Source organism: Engystomops pustulosus, chromosome 1 (assembly GCF_040894005.1).
Source record: "Engystomops pustulosus chromosome 1, aEngPut4.maternal, whole genome shotgun sequence".
Lineage (NCBI taxonomy): Eukaryota > Metazoa > Chordata > Amphibia > Anura > Leptodactylidae > Engystomops > Engystomops pustulosus.
This window is the reverse complement of record NC_092411.1, coordinates 271,574,100-271,588,931: the sequence shown is the minus strand read 5'-3', so window position 1 is coordinate 271,588,931 and position 14,832 is coordinate 271,574,100. Positions and strand designations below refer to the sequence as shown.

The following is a 14,832-nucleotide window of genomic DNA, read 5'->3' as shown; positions in this document are numbered from 1 at the left end:
TTGCAGATGACTAGTTCTGGGGTGGTGTTTGTAATAGTTTTGAAAACCTTGTTTTTTTTTCCCTTTTAGGTGGAACCTATACCAAATACTTGTGAGTGTCATGTATGTAAACAGGAAGCTTCTGGCCTTTCACCATCTGCACTGGTACCCGGACGTCTCCCATCTGGACACCAATTTGTTAATCCTGACAAACCAGCACACCCAGCGCTTCACCTCTACCCCCATATTCATGGACATTTACCCTTACATACTATCCCCCACTTGCCTAGGCCTCTAATCCATCCCACACTCTATACGTCTCCGTTTGCACACAATAAGGTAAGTTCCAAGCTGTTTGGAGACTTTTTTTATTCATGTTTTTTTTAAATAGTCGTTTGGGTTTAGATGCATACCATATTTTTGAGAATATAGGATGCGCCCTATGTTTAGTCATAAAAAAATGAAATGTTTGACACGCATCAAATATTCCTTGGTGGTCACACACAAGAATGGCTCTGCCCCTGCGCTCAGCGCTTCAACTTAATTCAGTAGTGGGTTATCATATAGATGGCCTGGGCAGTGGCCTGGGACCTATGGCCACCCAAAATTCAAAACAAATTTTATATTGAGAAGGACCTTCACCCATGAAATCCTCATCTTTTATGTGCTCAATATACATGTACAGAAGAGCCATTTCAGGACCTTTTGAAGGTCCAAATGGGCACTTTTTTCCCCTACAATATTGTTAGTTCTGTGCTGCTTTGGTCCAGACAAATGACATTCCATTGAGTAAATATTAAGTCATTACAAGGTTTCAGTGATATATTCTTACTTACGCTTGGAAAGTACCAAGGTTTTATTCTAATAACAAAAATAATAGAATATATTATGTTAGGGTGGCTCATAATACACACGTACAATGTGACACAATAAGTGAAGACCTGGCACTGACTTCTGTGGTTCAAATCTAACAAAATTGGTGTAAAATGTTTGTGCTGGTTTGTGCAGCAGAAATTTTTATTTGTGTTGCGATAGTTAATATATTAATACTTTTGCAGAGGTCATCAGAGGCCATGTTGCCCAAATAAAAAAAAAATGGTGCCAATCAACTGTGTTGCATTTGCGCTGCTCAAATCTTTGTTTGTGCTGCTTTTGTTTTGAATATATTAACAAAATTTTAAGGTCAAAAGTTCAACTAGCGCACCCCCCCCTCCACGTTAACCGAATCAAACGAAACTGGTGTCAAACATTAGTGCTACGTTTGTGCTGGTTTGTGCAGCAAACATTTTCGTTTGTGCTGCTATCATTTTTAAGGTATGTTTAGGTTTACATAGGTGTAGGCGTTTTAAAATGAACTTGCGAAAAAAGGAACCTAGTGACACTTCTCTGATTTGATCACCAGGGGGAGCTAGCAAACTTTGGAAGAAATGAACGCTGATGACCTCTGGCAAAATTATGAATGCGTTAAAAATAGCAGCACAAACTAAGTTTTGTTTGATTCAGTTCATGTGGGGGGGGGGGGGGGGGGCTGGTTGACCTGATGACCTTTAAGATTTTGTTTATCTTCAAAACAAAAGCAGCACAAACAAAAATTTTGAACAGCACAAATATAGAGTGATTGATTGGCACCAGTTTTGTTTGATTTGGATATTGTTGGGGGGGCTAAATGACCTCTGATGACCTCTGGAAACCTTTATTAATATCTTAAACGACAGCGGCACCAGCGAAAATTTCTTTTCTGCTGCACAAACCAGATTGGATGTTGGACACCAATTCACTCAGGTGTTCCAGGAACTCTGTGGCTCCTTAAAAATTGAATTGAATCTTCTTTGGTCTGGTGTAGTGGTTCAGTATTTCATGTGTGTTGCTCCTGCAGCCATGCATTTATCAGACATCTTTGCATCCTAATACAACAGGCCGATTTTACATGACTGCTGTACACTTGTTTCACACTTGCAGCCTTTTTGGTGTTGGAACGCTAGCTATGGCGCTGAATATGCTGCTTATACGCTGTGACTCTTAGACATGTATTTTATATTTCCGGCTCAGGCCTTGCCCCCAACAACCGCACAGAATCACACGAATAAGCATCAAGTGTTCAATGCTTCTTTACAAGATCACATATACCCTACATGTTTTGGCAATTCCCCTGAATGGAGCAGGTCCAAATTCATTAGTCTATGGAATTCGGAAATGATGAACGAGAAAAACTGGAATCCGACGTCATTTTTGCCTGACCCCTTGGCTGGTGAGTTACAAACTGTTTTTAAATTTGGAGTGCGCTAAACAAGAAAACAAATTTATTTAATGTAAATCTGTTCTTATTTCTTTGTTGATTAGGGCTTCTGCCACTATATGCACTTCCACCTAATGAGCGAAATATCAATCGAAGCACATGCTCAGTCACTCACCCCGCAGCCAATAGAAATGGCTACAGGGGAGCCAATAGAAATGGCTTGTTGCCCTGCTTGTCAGGATTGGAGCAAAAGTCTTTGCAGTACATGGCGGTAAAAAACAAAAATGATGAAAGATGTAATTTTTCCTTTATCATTTTCTAGGGGGGGACATATTAGGACCGGCACTCCCAGAAATTAGACCAGAAACACTTCCGACCACATCCAGCAACGAGACAACAACGGTACCGGACGTTAAGGAGAAGAAAAACACTGCCAAAAAGAAATGTCTATATAATTTCCAGGATGCCTTTATAGAAGCCAATAAGGTTGTAATGGCAACCTCATCAGCAACCTCGTCCGTGTCCTGCACAGCCACCACTGTACAGTCTAGCAGCAACCAGTTCAAAGTGTCATCCAAGAGGCCTTCTTCTATAGGTGAGAAACACACGGGATAGTTCATTGCCGTACAGAGCCACCCAGCCTTTTATGTTATCAAAATTAGACTGGAGGGAGCGCTCCCCGTCAGCTTCCCAGATTTAGTCTTTTGTTTATAGTTCGGTTCTTTTTCTAGTATATAGGAATAAGCTGCAATACCAAGCACAACCACTGTGTACTCTATCCAAATGATGCACTGTACATAGAAGAGGCTGCCTTGCCCAAACAAGTTAAGTGCCATCTGAGCAATATGTAAAATTCCCTGGTGGACAGGGCAAGAAAAAGTACCAAAAAACACATACTTATCCCACCTAAACTACTCGGTCCCTTGTACCACTGGTTTCTGGACAAATGGATATTCGGCATGATCATGGGACACTTATTGTCCAATGAGTAGCCTCCTCGGACACAGGGCTTCTTATCCACCGTTGTCGTCTGGTCCGAATGAAAGGCACTCTTGATAAAGTGGCTCGCGTACAATAGCGGATTACGATATAAGGCGGTTTGGGTGGTAACCTGAGACCCCAAGCTTTCTAGGGGGTCCATGGTGACCGAAACCACCCACCAAATTTGATACTGGGAAGGACATTCACCCATGAAGTCCTCTTACAGCTGTTCCTCCTCTTAATACACATGTAAAGAGCTATTCATTTCAGGACCTTTTGAAGGTCCTCCATAGGTCCTGAAACCGCTGTTTGAAAGCTGACAGAAGGGATACATCCTCCAATCACCAAGAAGCTTGATTCTAGTACCATATGTATGCAGTGGTTAATACAGCCCAAGGCTCTCTGGTTACAGCCCATGACCTCCAGGAACTCAGGTTGCTGAAGCCGGAAGCTTTGAGGCAAAACGAGGGAAGTATGCGTTTTCCCTCCAAGCAGTTAGGCACTAACTTGCTGATTGCTGGGGGTCTCTGTGATTAGGCCCCCCACAGATCATGAGAATGGGGGGCGTTTGACAGGGTCTGAGGTACCTCTTCCGGACCGCTCGTCCCCCAGATGAATGGAGCAGCCGAGCATCAGCAGTGATGTCCTGTTTGGAAAACTCTTAACATAGACCACATTTGTGTGGAGGTCACCATAAAATTACTGGAGTACTGACATGGAAATGGGTCGGTAGTTTTTTTTTACTCCCCTTCAGATTGCAACTGTAGGTCACGTTTTGCATTGCTTACCCTAATACAGTGACCGAAGTGCTTGCTTTTCTTAAAATGCGGGATACTGGGAGCCATTTTTTAGTAATTTTCTGTGTAACTTTTGCTGGTGGGATACAGCTAGATGATGTGTAACCCTTTCTTCCGTGAAGGCCGTCATTTCAATGTTCCTTTTGCTCATTTCAGGTGATGTATTTCACAACATCAAAGAAGAGCATAGGCATCAGTCTACACCAGTTGCACCGAGAAACAGTCCGACAAGCTTAGCCACTCTTCCCTCCCTGTCTCCTGCTACACACTCGTCAGCCTCCACTCCACACCATCCAAATATTAATCCTCAGCCCTTCCCCAAAACAGCTGCCACTGCTCCAGGTTTTGTGGAGCCTCATCTTGGTTTCTGCCCTTCTACTGCTGCTCCTCCAACATCAGCCACAGATAGCACGCTGAGTGCACCGCCCAGCGTCTGCAGGTGAGCAATTTTACCACTGTTGACCATCCAGCCCAGGTTCTGCAGGTAGTGTATATGTGGTTCTGTGCTGATCTGGTGCTGCAGGTCCGTACAGACCAGTGTATGGGACAATGCATTGACCACAGGAGGACTTCACCGTCACATCGTATTCACTGCTTCAGCATAAGCTTCGGGGTCTGCTCCTGATCCATACCTTTAGCCGAAAGAGACATTATTATTTTATATTTTTTTAATTTTTTTTTTTAGAATGAGAAACTATAAACATGCGTTCTTTAACCAAGGATGACTTGTGTTTCAGTGATCCTGATTGTGAGGGTCATCGCTGCGAAAACAACGCCTCATACGATCACCAACAGTACGACGGGGAGGAGAGTCAGGATGACGACAGCTGCTCCGAACATAGCTCCAGCACATCCACATCCACCAATCAGAAAGAGGGCAAATACTGTGACTGCTGCTACTGCGAGTTCTTCGGACATGGCGGGGTGAGTGCTTTTTATTCTACTTGCGACTACTAATCTTAAGGAATTCTTTTTTTCTTTTTTTTTTTTTTTTTTCTTTGGGGGACAGTCAAAGATAATACTTGTGAGAAAAAACTTGTGGCTCTTCCAATGATTTTGTATGGACCACCTGCAGGGAGGGATGGCCTGAAAACAAATGTTTTCTGCAGAATGCTGCAGTGTTCTTGAGCGACCTTGTCTAGTAAGCAGCACTGAGCGATATGTCCACTTGTAAGAACAGAAACTGGTGGGTGGTCATCTTCCTGAAGGAATGGTGGGAAACCTGAACTAGGTGAGAGCGTAGATTCGGTACCCCAGTCATTGACCTCTTTCCAATTATGTAATATCTTTATGTAGTTGAAAATTGGTTTTGTAACTGCGGACATATGTTTCTTGATACATGATATATCTATGCCAGCCTCCCTTTGAAGCTTTATATTATGATACCGAACTCTCTGGTCTGATTCTTTTAAGTTGGGTTTACGAAAATTTTGCTTTGCATTTTTAAGCCTCCATCAGCGCCAACCAGTAGAAATTACACAGAAATGAGGGAGAAACTCCGTTTACGGCTAACCAAGAGGAAAGAAGAACAGCCCAAAAAACCAGACCAGATCCTGGAAAGGGAGACCGGTGTGGTGGACCATCGAAAGGTAGAAGACCTAGTACAGTTCATCAACAGTTCCGAACCCAAGCCAGTCAGCAGCTCCCGGGCAGCCAAGCGTGCCAGGCACAAGCAGCGGAAGGTGAGCTCACCTTATAGGGTGACACAAGTGCATGCCGTACAATGCTATAGCTATATGCATCACCAGATGTTATATGCACGCCTGTACAGACAGTGTACATTTGTGGTGTCAGCCAGACTTGCCTGTTCTGATGGAACCTGCCCTCCATGATAGCACTGGACCGGAACTCTTCTATCTGGAGGTCAGCCTGTTCCACAGCAAGATTTATGCAATAAGTATAAATTATATACAATATACATAAGTCTGCTACTAACATACTGCATATTATTATTTTATTGATTTTAATATAATTACCCATGTTCAACCCCTATAGGAGTATGGGGCAAGCCCATCTATGAATATCGTTAGCCACGATCTTGGCGCAGAGGGGAGCATGCATGGAACCTGCACCAGCGCGACTGAGGAAAGGACTGACAAAGCAGAAGCTGAACTGGACCGAGAACAACCGGAAAAGCAGCAGGTTAGCATCTTGGCCAGCAGTGTCTGGGAGCATCCATAGGTGCAAGGTACCAAACGGCAGCACTGGTTGCCATAACCCGACCCTGCTGTGCTTTCACTTATCTGTACAGTAGCATATTCTGCCATGTACACACAATCCACCTCTGCCATACCGCAAGCTTTACTCTCCGATTATAGCCAGATATATGTATCTATAAAATCTTTCTCCGGAAGTGGGCGAGACTTTCTGGTTGTGACATCAGCTAAGGGCACTAATTAGTGTACATTGGAAAATAGCTTATTAGCTTAGTGCAGAGTTTTTATACTTTTACAGTTATATTAATAAAGCTTTACCAGAGGAACAGCTGTGCCAGAGGATTTAAATTTTTTTTTTTTTATATATATTTTGGTGAACTATACTTTGATGAGCCTCAGGGTCACCTACTCCGCATCTGCCCAGAGGTTGTGTAGGTGTTTGGACTTGTTCTTGTAGCCTGGAGATACACGAGAATATACTATATAGTTGCACATGTTGCCCCTAAATTTCTATTTTGTTTCATAGCCTTTGCAGGACTAAAATCTACACCTGTGCCCTGTACAATGAAAAACTGTTTGCCTTCCATCATTACCAGTATTACCTGTAACATATGATGAATGAAGCGGTGTGTATAGACTATGGTCCAGGTCACGTCTAATATGCAGGAAGTGTGTAGGAGTGAAGCTCCTCAGCACTGACACTGATGTGAATGCAGCACCATTGCAGTACAGCAAATAACTTGTGTACAGCTGTGGTGCTGCTGTGGGAAAATGCAGTCATATTCTTTTGATCCTAAACAGCCTCTTGCCGTAGACTTTTTTTTACAGAATTTTATTGGAATTAGATGGTGGATCTGACTTGACTATAGAATCAGGTAGATTGTTTTAGCCATACATTATTCACTTTCATGTTGTGACCGTTGTAATGATATCATCATAGCTAGAGAAAGTTATTGTGACGTTCTCTACGTGTGTCTATTGCTGTTTATCTGCACTCTTGCGCACAGCTGCAGTCTATAGGATTGTGTCTTTTAACAAAGCAAAATATAAAAAGTCTTTAATTCATAAAGCATTTGGGTCCACTCGTTGTACACTGATTGAGACTCAGACCTGTTTGTCTCTTTCTATTATAAACGTCTGGAAGTCCTGAGCCATAGAAATACATGAGAGAATGTGCTGTTGGGTTGACACGCAGTCCAAAACTGCAGTCGTGTACTTGGGCTGTAAGGTTGGAAAGGGTTTTAATCTCTAAAGTGACCCAGGGTTACTCTATGCAGACCCTGCAGCCATATTGGCCTTCTGTATTTCTGTGTATTATATGTTAGTATGTATTAAGGGGACTAGAAGGAATGATGTGTGTTTCAGCAGTACAGTCCACTGAATTTGTGGTCTCTCACCATGAAGACACTCAGGCAGGTGTAGAAGCTGTAGAAATGGTGAACTTTCTTAATTTCTCTTACTGTATCCTTTTGCACAGCTGGAAGAAAAAGAACGACACGCTGAAAACAGACAACGGGAAGACTGTCAACTCCTAGAGCAGCAGAGGCAGCGAGAGGCCGAGGAGAGGTTGAAACAGGAATTTCGGCGACACTCTGAGTGCATTGCGCTTAAGAAAAAGAAAAAGGATCGATCTAGTAAAGACGGTCACAAAGCAGAGCGACACATACACCACTCCCTCTCTAGTAAAGATCCCAGCTCAGACGTACTGCCCAATGGGACCCTAGAACAGGAAATGCTGTCCGTTCCATTACCCGCCAGACCGTGTCATAAAGCAGAACCCAGTCCGTTTCTAGAAGCCGTCAATGCGCTGCCCAACCACACAAACGGCAGAGACTTAAAGTCCTACACCGCCAAAGAGGTGAAGGCAAAACAGCAAGAGCAGCTCTCCCTCCTCCTCGACCTGGTCCAGCAGAAAGAAAACCACGTCAAGCAGAAGCCGAAATCACAAGTGGCGAAACTCAGCCCAGAACAGGTCAAAAAGTCTGAGGCGCCCAAAACTTCTGAACTACCAAAATCGAAGATCCAAAACGAAGCCAAAGTCCGAGCGTTGGAAGTCACACCTTTGGTTGAACAGAAGAAGGAAGAGAAAAAGAATGGCAACGGTAACAACAAGAAACAGCTAAATTATATCAAGGAGGAGAAACCACCAGCACCTTGTGAAGCGGCCATCATTGCTGAGCAGCAGAACAACAAGCCCCTGATCACCGCTGAATCTCCCCAGCCAAAGGGGAAGAGCAAGAGGAATAAGAAGAAGAAAGGAGAAAAAGTCAATAATTCCATTGGTAAGAGGTCTACGAAAAGTGGTTATATTCACTCAGTTGCTTGATATTTTGGTGCATTTTCTTTGGAAATTGTTATATAGGTATACATAGGTTAATTGGCTTGGAAATATGGCAACAAAGGGCGATATTTAAGCCAGAGGGGGGAATTGTGTGCTGCAGCCTGGCGTGCCGCAGCCTATTTCTCAGTATAAACTGTGATGGGAGATAAAATTGGATCAGATGAGATTTTTGTGGGAATTGCCGATGTGCAAATCCCACATATTATAGTTGAGAATAAACAGTTACTATACTCTAACTTAATGTACCACACAGTCATATATACCAGCATTTAATATGTAGCTTACATAAATATAGCAGCAATAACTGTACTGTGCAAGGATACATATGGCACAGATCACTTACTGTAGCTGCTGCCTTTTCCCTCTGTGCTGGCCTGGTCCATTCTAGTCCGTATCCTGGTGGGCCCCTCACATGTTAGTTCTCTACAGTTCACAATGACTTAAACTCAGAATTTGCATGCCAGCTGTTTTCAGCTCCTTGCTACACATCTCCAGACTGCTCCCCTAAAAATGAGTTACAGTATAGCAACTCCTGGATAGCTGCAATGCTATTAAATAACACTTATGACTCCATACACGCTGCCTCCTACATACTAAGGCTACATTCACCGTAGTATGGCGGGCGCACAGCGGTGCTGGGTGGAGGAGGGGGTGAGAGCTGCTCACCACCGCCCCTCTCCATAGTGGATGTGTCCTATCTTTTCACGGGTACGGAGCGGTAAGTGTGCTGCACCATAGGGCACCATGCGCCTATTGCAGTCTATGGGGGGGGGGGGGGGGGGGGGGGCTATATAGTATGTATGTATGTATGTATGTTTGTCCCATACGGCGTCATGAATGCAACCGAAATACACTGGGACTCCCTGAATATATCATATTATGCACTATATTACATTATATAAAATTCTCTACATAAATATATTTTACCCAACAAAAAATATTTAGGTGATACTGTATATAATTTATACATAGCACCCACAAATCTCTATACAGAACCAACCCCCACTCACTAATTTATATACTAGCATCCATTATTAATATTTTATAGTGGCATCCCCTCATTTATTTATAATAGTAGCAACCCCTTGTTTATATAACTCATTTATTGCACCTCCTCATGTATATAATTTCGTTCTAGCTCCTCCTCATGTGTATATAATTCTAGCAACCCCTGATAAATAATTCATAGCTACGAATCCCTCTCATTGGTGGCCAGTAAGAAAAAAATAATAAAATAAATACTCGTCTGTCAGCTGCCAGCGGTTCCTCGGCTTCCTCTTCTGCCCGGGCTTGTACAGAGACACAGGCATGCATGATGACTACATCACACACCAACTCTGGGTCATAGTGCGTTTCTTGTCTCTGGGTCATTGTGAGGCCACAAGTAGAGGCATCTCTGCCGATGGACCCTCTGACATTTGCTCTTGATTGAGCGGCTGTGCTGGCACTGGCTCCAGCCCCTCCGCCTCATTGGTGAGGGAACCCACACCAGTCGAGGGTATTAATCCTCTGAATGTCGCTGGCAAGTGGGCGCCACTGTCTTTTGTTTTGATTGTCGCTTCCCGCTACATCATCAGGGATCGTCAATCTTTAGCCATGACAGCCTCGGGTCTTTAAAATACCCAAGGCTCATTTCTGCAGATCTGGAAAATCCACATATACTGTAGTATGACAGTATGTGTAAGGATCAAAGCAGCCTAAGGTGGTCTCAGAAGTAAAATCAAGTAAAACCATAAACTTGTTGGGTATCACCGTGTCCCAAAATGTCAGAATACAAATATAAGAACGATTGTTATTGGCGTTGAACCCCTGTAACAGAAAATAGTTTGAAACGCCACTTTTTACTATTTTGCACCTTACTTTTTTTTTTTTACAAAAAGTGATTACGAACTTTCAAAGTCCTCAAAATTTTAGCAATGAAAACGTCATCTCATCTCGCAAAAAATGACCCCTCACACGGCTCCGTACATCAAAGTATTAAAAGGTTATTGACACAAAGTTCATTTTTTTAATAATATATTAAAACGCAATAAAACCTCTATGCATTAACTTGTCACCATGATCGCACAGACCCCCCAAAAAATAGAGGGGTTATTTGGAGCTGTAAAAACCGGGCCCACAAAAAATTGGGGCAAATGCTGTTTTTCAGAGATGGGAATTTTTTTTCCCCCGCTTCCCAGTACAACAACAAATGGTCACCAAGAACAACAATTTGTAACACAGAAAATAAGCCCTCGCGCAGCTCTCTACATGGAAAAATGAAAAGGTTTGAGATTTTTGAGGGTTCTTATGACAACCCAACATTTTTAAAATACAATTGTCGCAGGGACCCAGAAAATTCGGGCTGGGGTTACAATTAAAAAACATACAGTTCCGACCTACATACAAATTCAACTTAAGAACAAACTTACAGAATCTATGTTGCACGTAACCCAGGGGCTGCCTGTAATGGATGGTAGCAGCTCCAGCCTATGATTTGGGCTTTGTCTTAGTAGATACTGCAGTCGCTCTTCTTGATGTGCTTCGTAGAATGCCCCGATTTTACATATCTCTTTTTTTTTTTTTATCTTCCAGATGACGTTTTTCTTCCAAAAGACATTGACCTGGACAGTGTTGAAATGGATGAGACCGAAAGAGAAGTGGAGTATTTTAAAAGGTGAAAGTTTACTTGTTTACGGGAATACTTCATGTATTGCGTTACAGCAGCTTTGTGTTTACATTGCGCAGTAAGTAAAGTGTGTTCCCCCCCCCCCCCCTTCCCCAGGAATAAGAGGTGGTCTAGAGTTTAAAAACATGGCTGCTTTTTTCCTAAAATTGTGCTACAGCTGACTATGATTATTGCTGACGTCGCAACTCGGCTGCATGGACATGAATGGAGCTGAATTGCAATACTGGCGCAAACAATGGTTCGGTGAGGCGATGTTTTTAGAAGAAAGCTGCCATGTTTTTTCAACCTCCGGACAACCCCTTTAATGTCTATAGCCTATCCTAATGTTAAAGGGGTTGTTCCACTTTCAGCAAATAATTAACGTAATTTGTGTAAGGAAGTTATACCGTTCTCCAATATACTTACTATATTCCGCACAGTTCTCTAGATCTCTGCTTGCTGTCCTGCTACATAAAGCTTTTTATGTTTCCTTCCAGTGGATAGAAATCTTGTGATGGCCGAGTAATAATTATCACACCGCTCTGATTACTCTGTGATAATAATGGCTGGTGCACCTGCCTGTCCATCACATGACCCTGGGCAGATTTCTATCCACTGGAAGTAAAGATTAGACTCTTTCTATAGCAGGACAGCAAGCAGAGATCTAGAACAATGTGAGGAATTGATGCAGAAAGTAAATTGTATAACTTTTGATCAAATTATCGATATGGTTTTGTGTAAGTGGGTGACCCCTTTAAGTCATGGATGTTTTTTTTTTTTTTTTTTTCTATGAAAACCCCTTAAATTATCTAATATCTAAATCCAAGATAATGGTGTTTGTGCTTGCTGCAAGCTGATAATCTCGGTGGTTCCTCTCGTGTATGTAATAGGTGTTAAGTAAAAGGTTAAGTGAGGCATAGTTTACCTACAGGGTGTGTTTGGAGTAATAGCAAAGATTAATTACATTCATTAGGTTAAATTGGCTTGTATCTGCAGTTCCTCTAATCCTTGGGAAAGTTCAGTGAATTTCCAAGCTGAATTTTTTTTTCTCCTTTGTGCAGGTTCTGCTTAGACTCTGCCCGGCAGACAAGACAGAGGTTGTCAATCAACTGGTCCAACTTCAGCCTGAAGAAGACGACCTACGCTGCACACTGACTGTGGAAACGTATATAGTGGGAGGGGGTCGCCCTGCAGGAACCGATGCCACTGGTTTACGCCCTGCTGTTCTGACTGCTTAGCCAGTGCTGCCTTGCCTTGCCCCCCCAGTGCCGTATGGATCTGCACTGAGCCCCCTAAGCCCCTCCGACGATACTTTGCTGATCTGAAAACGAATATGCCACTCTCTACCTGAATTTGTTAGCTTGTGTGCTTGTAGTCTGTGAGTGAGACTTTTTGGTTGTAGCAATACGCTCCCTTCTAAACTGCCTCGGCGTCGGACTTGAGATTTGGAATCCTCGGGTTGAGTTGAGACATTAGCCAGTCGCGTCATCCACGATGGCTCGTGTCACTTCTGCAGTTTTCTCATAAGGACTACTGGCAAAAACACAAAAAGGAATGGACCTCATAGCGCTCATGTAATCATCACTGCTCCGATCTCACCGGGGGGGAAATTCTCCATACACGGACAAACGTTTCTCAGCTCACAAACAATCTACTGTCATACGGAAGTGTACAAGATACGCTTTATTTGTGTTTTTTTAAATTTTTTTTTTTTTCTTTTTTTCGAATCCCCTCCCCAACTCGTAGCCGGCTTGTGTAAGAATACTTGCAGAATGAGGATGTTAACAGGAGAAGAAACAAAAAAAAAGAAAAAAAAAATACTCACACTATCAATCTGTTATAGAGTGTATAATTGTATTAACACTGACGCCCCGAGTGGCTACTTTTTTAACATATTGTTAAGTAATATTAAAATCATATCTTTCTTTTTGAAAGATGGAATACATTAGTATGGCAGAAGGATGGTCTCTTCCTGTGTCCTTTATTTAATGTCACCAGTTTTTCTAGGGGGGGACTATCTGAGATGTGGTAAGTAGTCAGTTTGGTCGGCAACTGTGGGGTTGGCTTGTGTAAGGAGGTCTGGTTGCACAGCTTTGGCAGCCCAGAGAGCTGGCTTGGGGAGTATAGTTGGCAGCCAGAAGAGAGCGAGCTGTTTAGACGGACCAGGGTTAGCAATTGGGAGAGCTGGCTGGATGGACTATGGTTGGCAGCCGAGAGAGAGCGCCGTCTGTCTGGACAGACCAGGGTTGGCAGCCAAGAGAGAGAGCGCCATCTGTCTGGACAGACGAGGGTTGGCAGCCAAGAGAGAGTGCTTTCTGGGTAGACCAAGGTTTGAAGCCAAGAGAGAGCGCAGTCTGTCTGGACAGACCAGGGTTGGCAGCCAAGAGAGTGCGCGGTCTGTCTGGACAGACTCTACTTGGCAGCCGGGAGGGTTACATTCAAAGGAACACTCATGTATGTGCTTCCTGAAACAGTTCCCTTTTATTCTTTTGGCTTCTATTAGCTTAGTTTTTGAGAGTACCATTTGATTAAATTATGCAAATGAGCCTCAGGGGCTTCTGAATACATCTAAGAATCTCCTTCTGGCTATCTCATCTACTAATTATTCATGCCTCCATTCAGCATTTCTACCTGCCTCCTTCCTCCCCAACCAGAAAGCGGAGTAGAGGTGTGAATAATTAGTAGACGATGGAGCCAATAGGAGCCCCTGTGAGGCTGATTTGCATAATTTTAAAAGCAGTTTTGTAAAAAATTAAGTTTTTCAAAGCAAAATGAAAAACTGATCCTGTTTTAGCAGGCGCATACCAACGTGGGTGTACTTGGTTTAGAAGCGCTGCATCTATGCTGCAGATTAAGGTTTTTGTGTAACAATAGTATTAGGAGGGTGAGGTGAGAAGAATAAATATGCTACTGTCATCTCACATTCCTATAGGTAAAACATTTATTAACTTTTCCAGTTCTTTCTAAACTTTAGGATTCCTTCGACCTGCCAGACTATCATTGAATCGTGGAGACATTCTGCTGTGTAAAATGATTTTACATTTGCTATTTGAGAAATGTGGTAAGTGAGACAATGCTGTCCTGTAAATCAAATTGATTGTATTGGTTCTATTCACCCCCCCCCCCTCCATTCTTACAAAGATTTGCACCCAAATCGGCAACTTGTCCATTTGCTTTTTCAAAGTGTTGCGTCTGTTGTGTCTTTAGAATTCAGATGTGGACAGATAAAGTTGCAATTTTTGCAAAAGTGTGCTAAAAAGTGGGAAGGGGTTGCAGAAGAATTTTTGCGATTTTTGTTAATCTCATTAGGTGTTCATGGAAGCCGGGTGCTCGGCTATCTCCTGCAATTTCATTGAGTAGCCACTTAGCTATTTCCTGTGCTTGGATAAAGTCATGGAGTAGCAAGACCCATGCTTGACTGCTGCTTTAACAAAACCCCCTTCTCTGGAATAGTGGGGGACCCAGTAGTTGGCGCCCTATCAATAGGTCAGTCAAATCTGGAAAATTCTTTGACTGTCGCTTTGCTTCATGTTACATAATGTCTGATGTAATATCTGTATTCCACCAAAGGCTTTACAGTACAAGGTGACTATCGCTTATGAGAGAGACAAGCTAATAACTACGGACTTATTCCGTTTATTACCCCAGGGTGGCAGTATTATCTCATTACAGACTTCCCTGGCCTGTATTATGCA

General features: G+C 42.9%; 1 protein-coding gene across 3 annotated transcripts in view; it reads left to right on the top strand.

The window, feature by feature from the left end:
- FAM193A (family with sequence similarity 193 member A) overlaps positions 1-13,001 on the top strand; it is a 54,853-nt gene extending 41,852 nt beyond the window's left edge. For all 3 annotated transcript variants that reach the window (XM_072126193.1, XM_072126192.1, XM_072126191.1), the window contains 10 exons: positions 70-318; positions 2,029-2,227; positions 2,538-2,810; positions 4,150-4,432; positions 4,731-4,917; positions 5,442-5,675; positions 5,989-6,135; positions 7,627-8,431; positions 11,065-11,146; positions 12,199-13,001. In XM_072126193.1, the coding sequence (XP_071982294.1) occupies positions 70-318; positions 2,029-2,227; positions 2,538-2,810; positions 4,150-4,432; positions 4,731-4,917; positions 5,442-5,675; positions 5,989-6,135; positions 7,627-8,431; positions 11,065-11,146; positions 12,199-12,292 (2,553 nt within the window). In that variant the 3' untranslated portion in view covers positions 12,293-13,001. The remainder of the gene's footprint in view (positions 1-69; positions 319-2,028; positions 2,228-2,537; positions 2,811-4,149; positions 4,433-4,730; positions 4,918-5,441; positions 5,676-5,988; positions 6,136-7,626; positions 8,432-11,064; positions 11,147-12,198) is intronic.
- Positions 13,002-14,832: the final 1,831 nt, after the last annotated feature.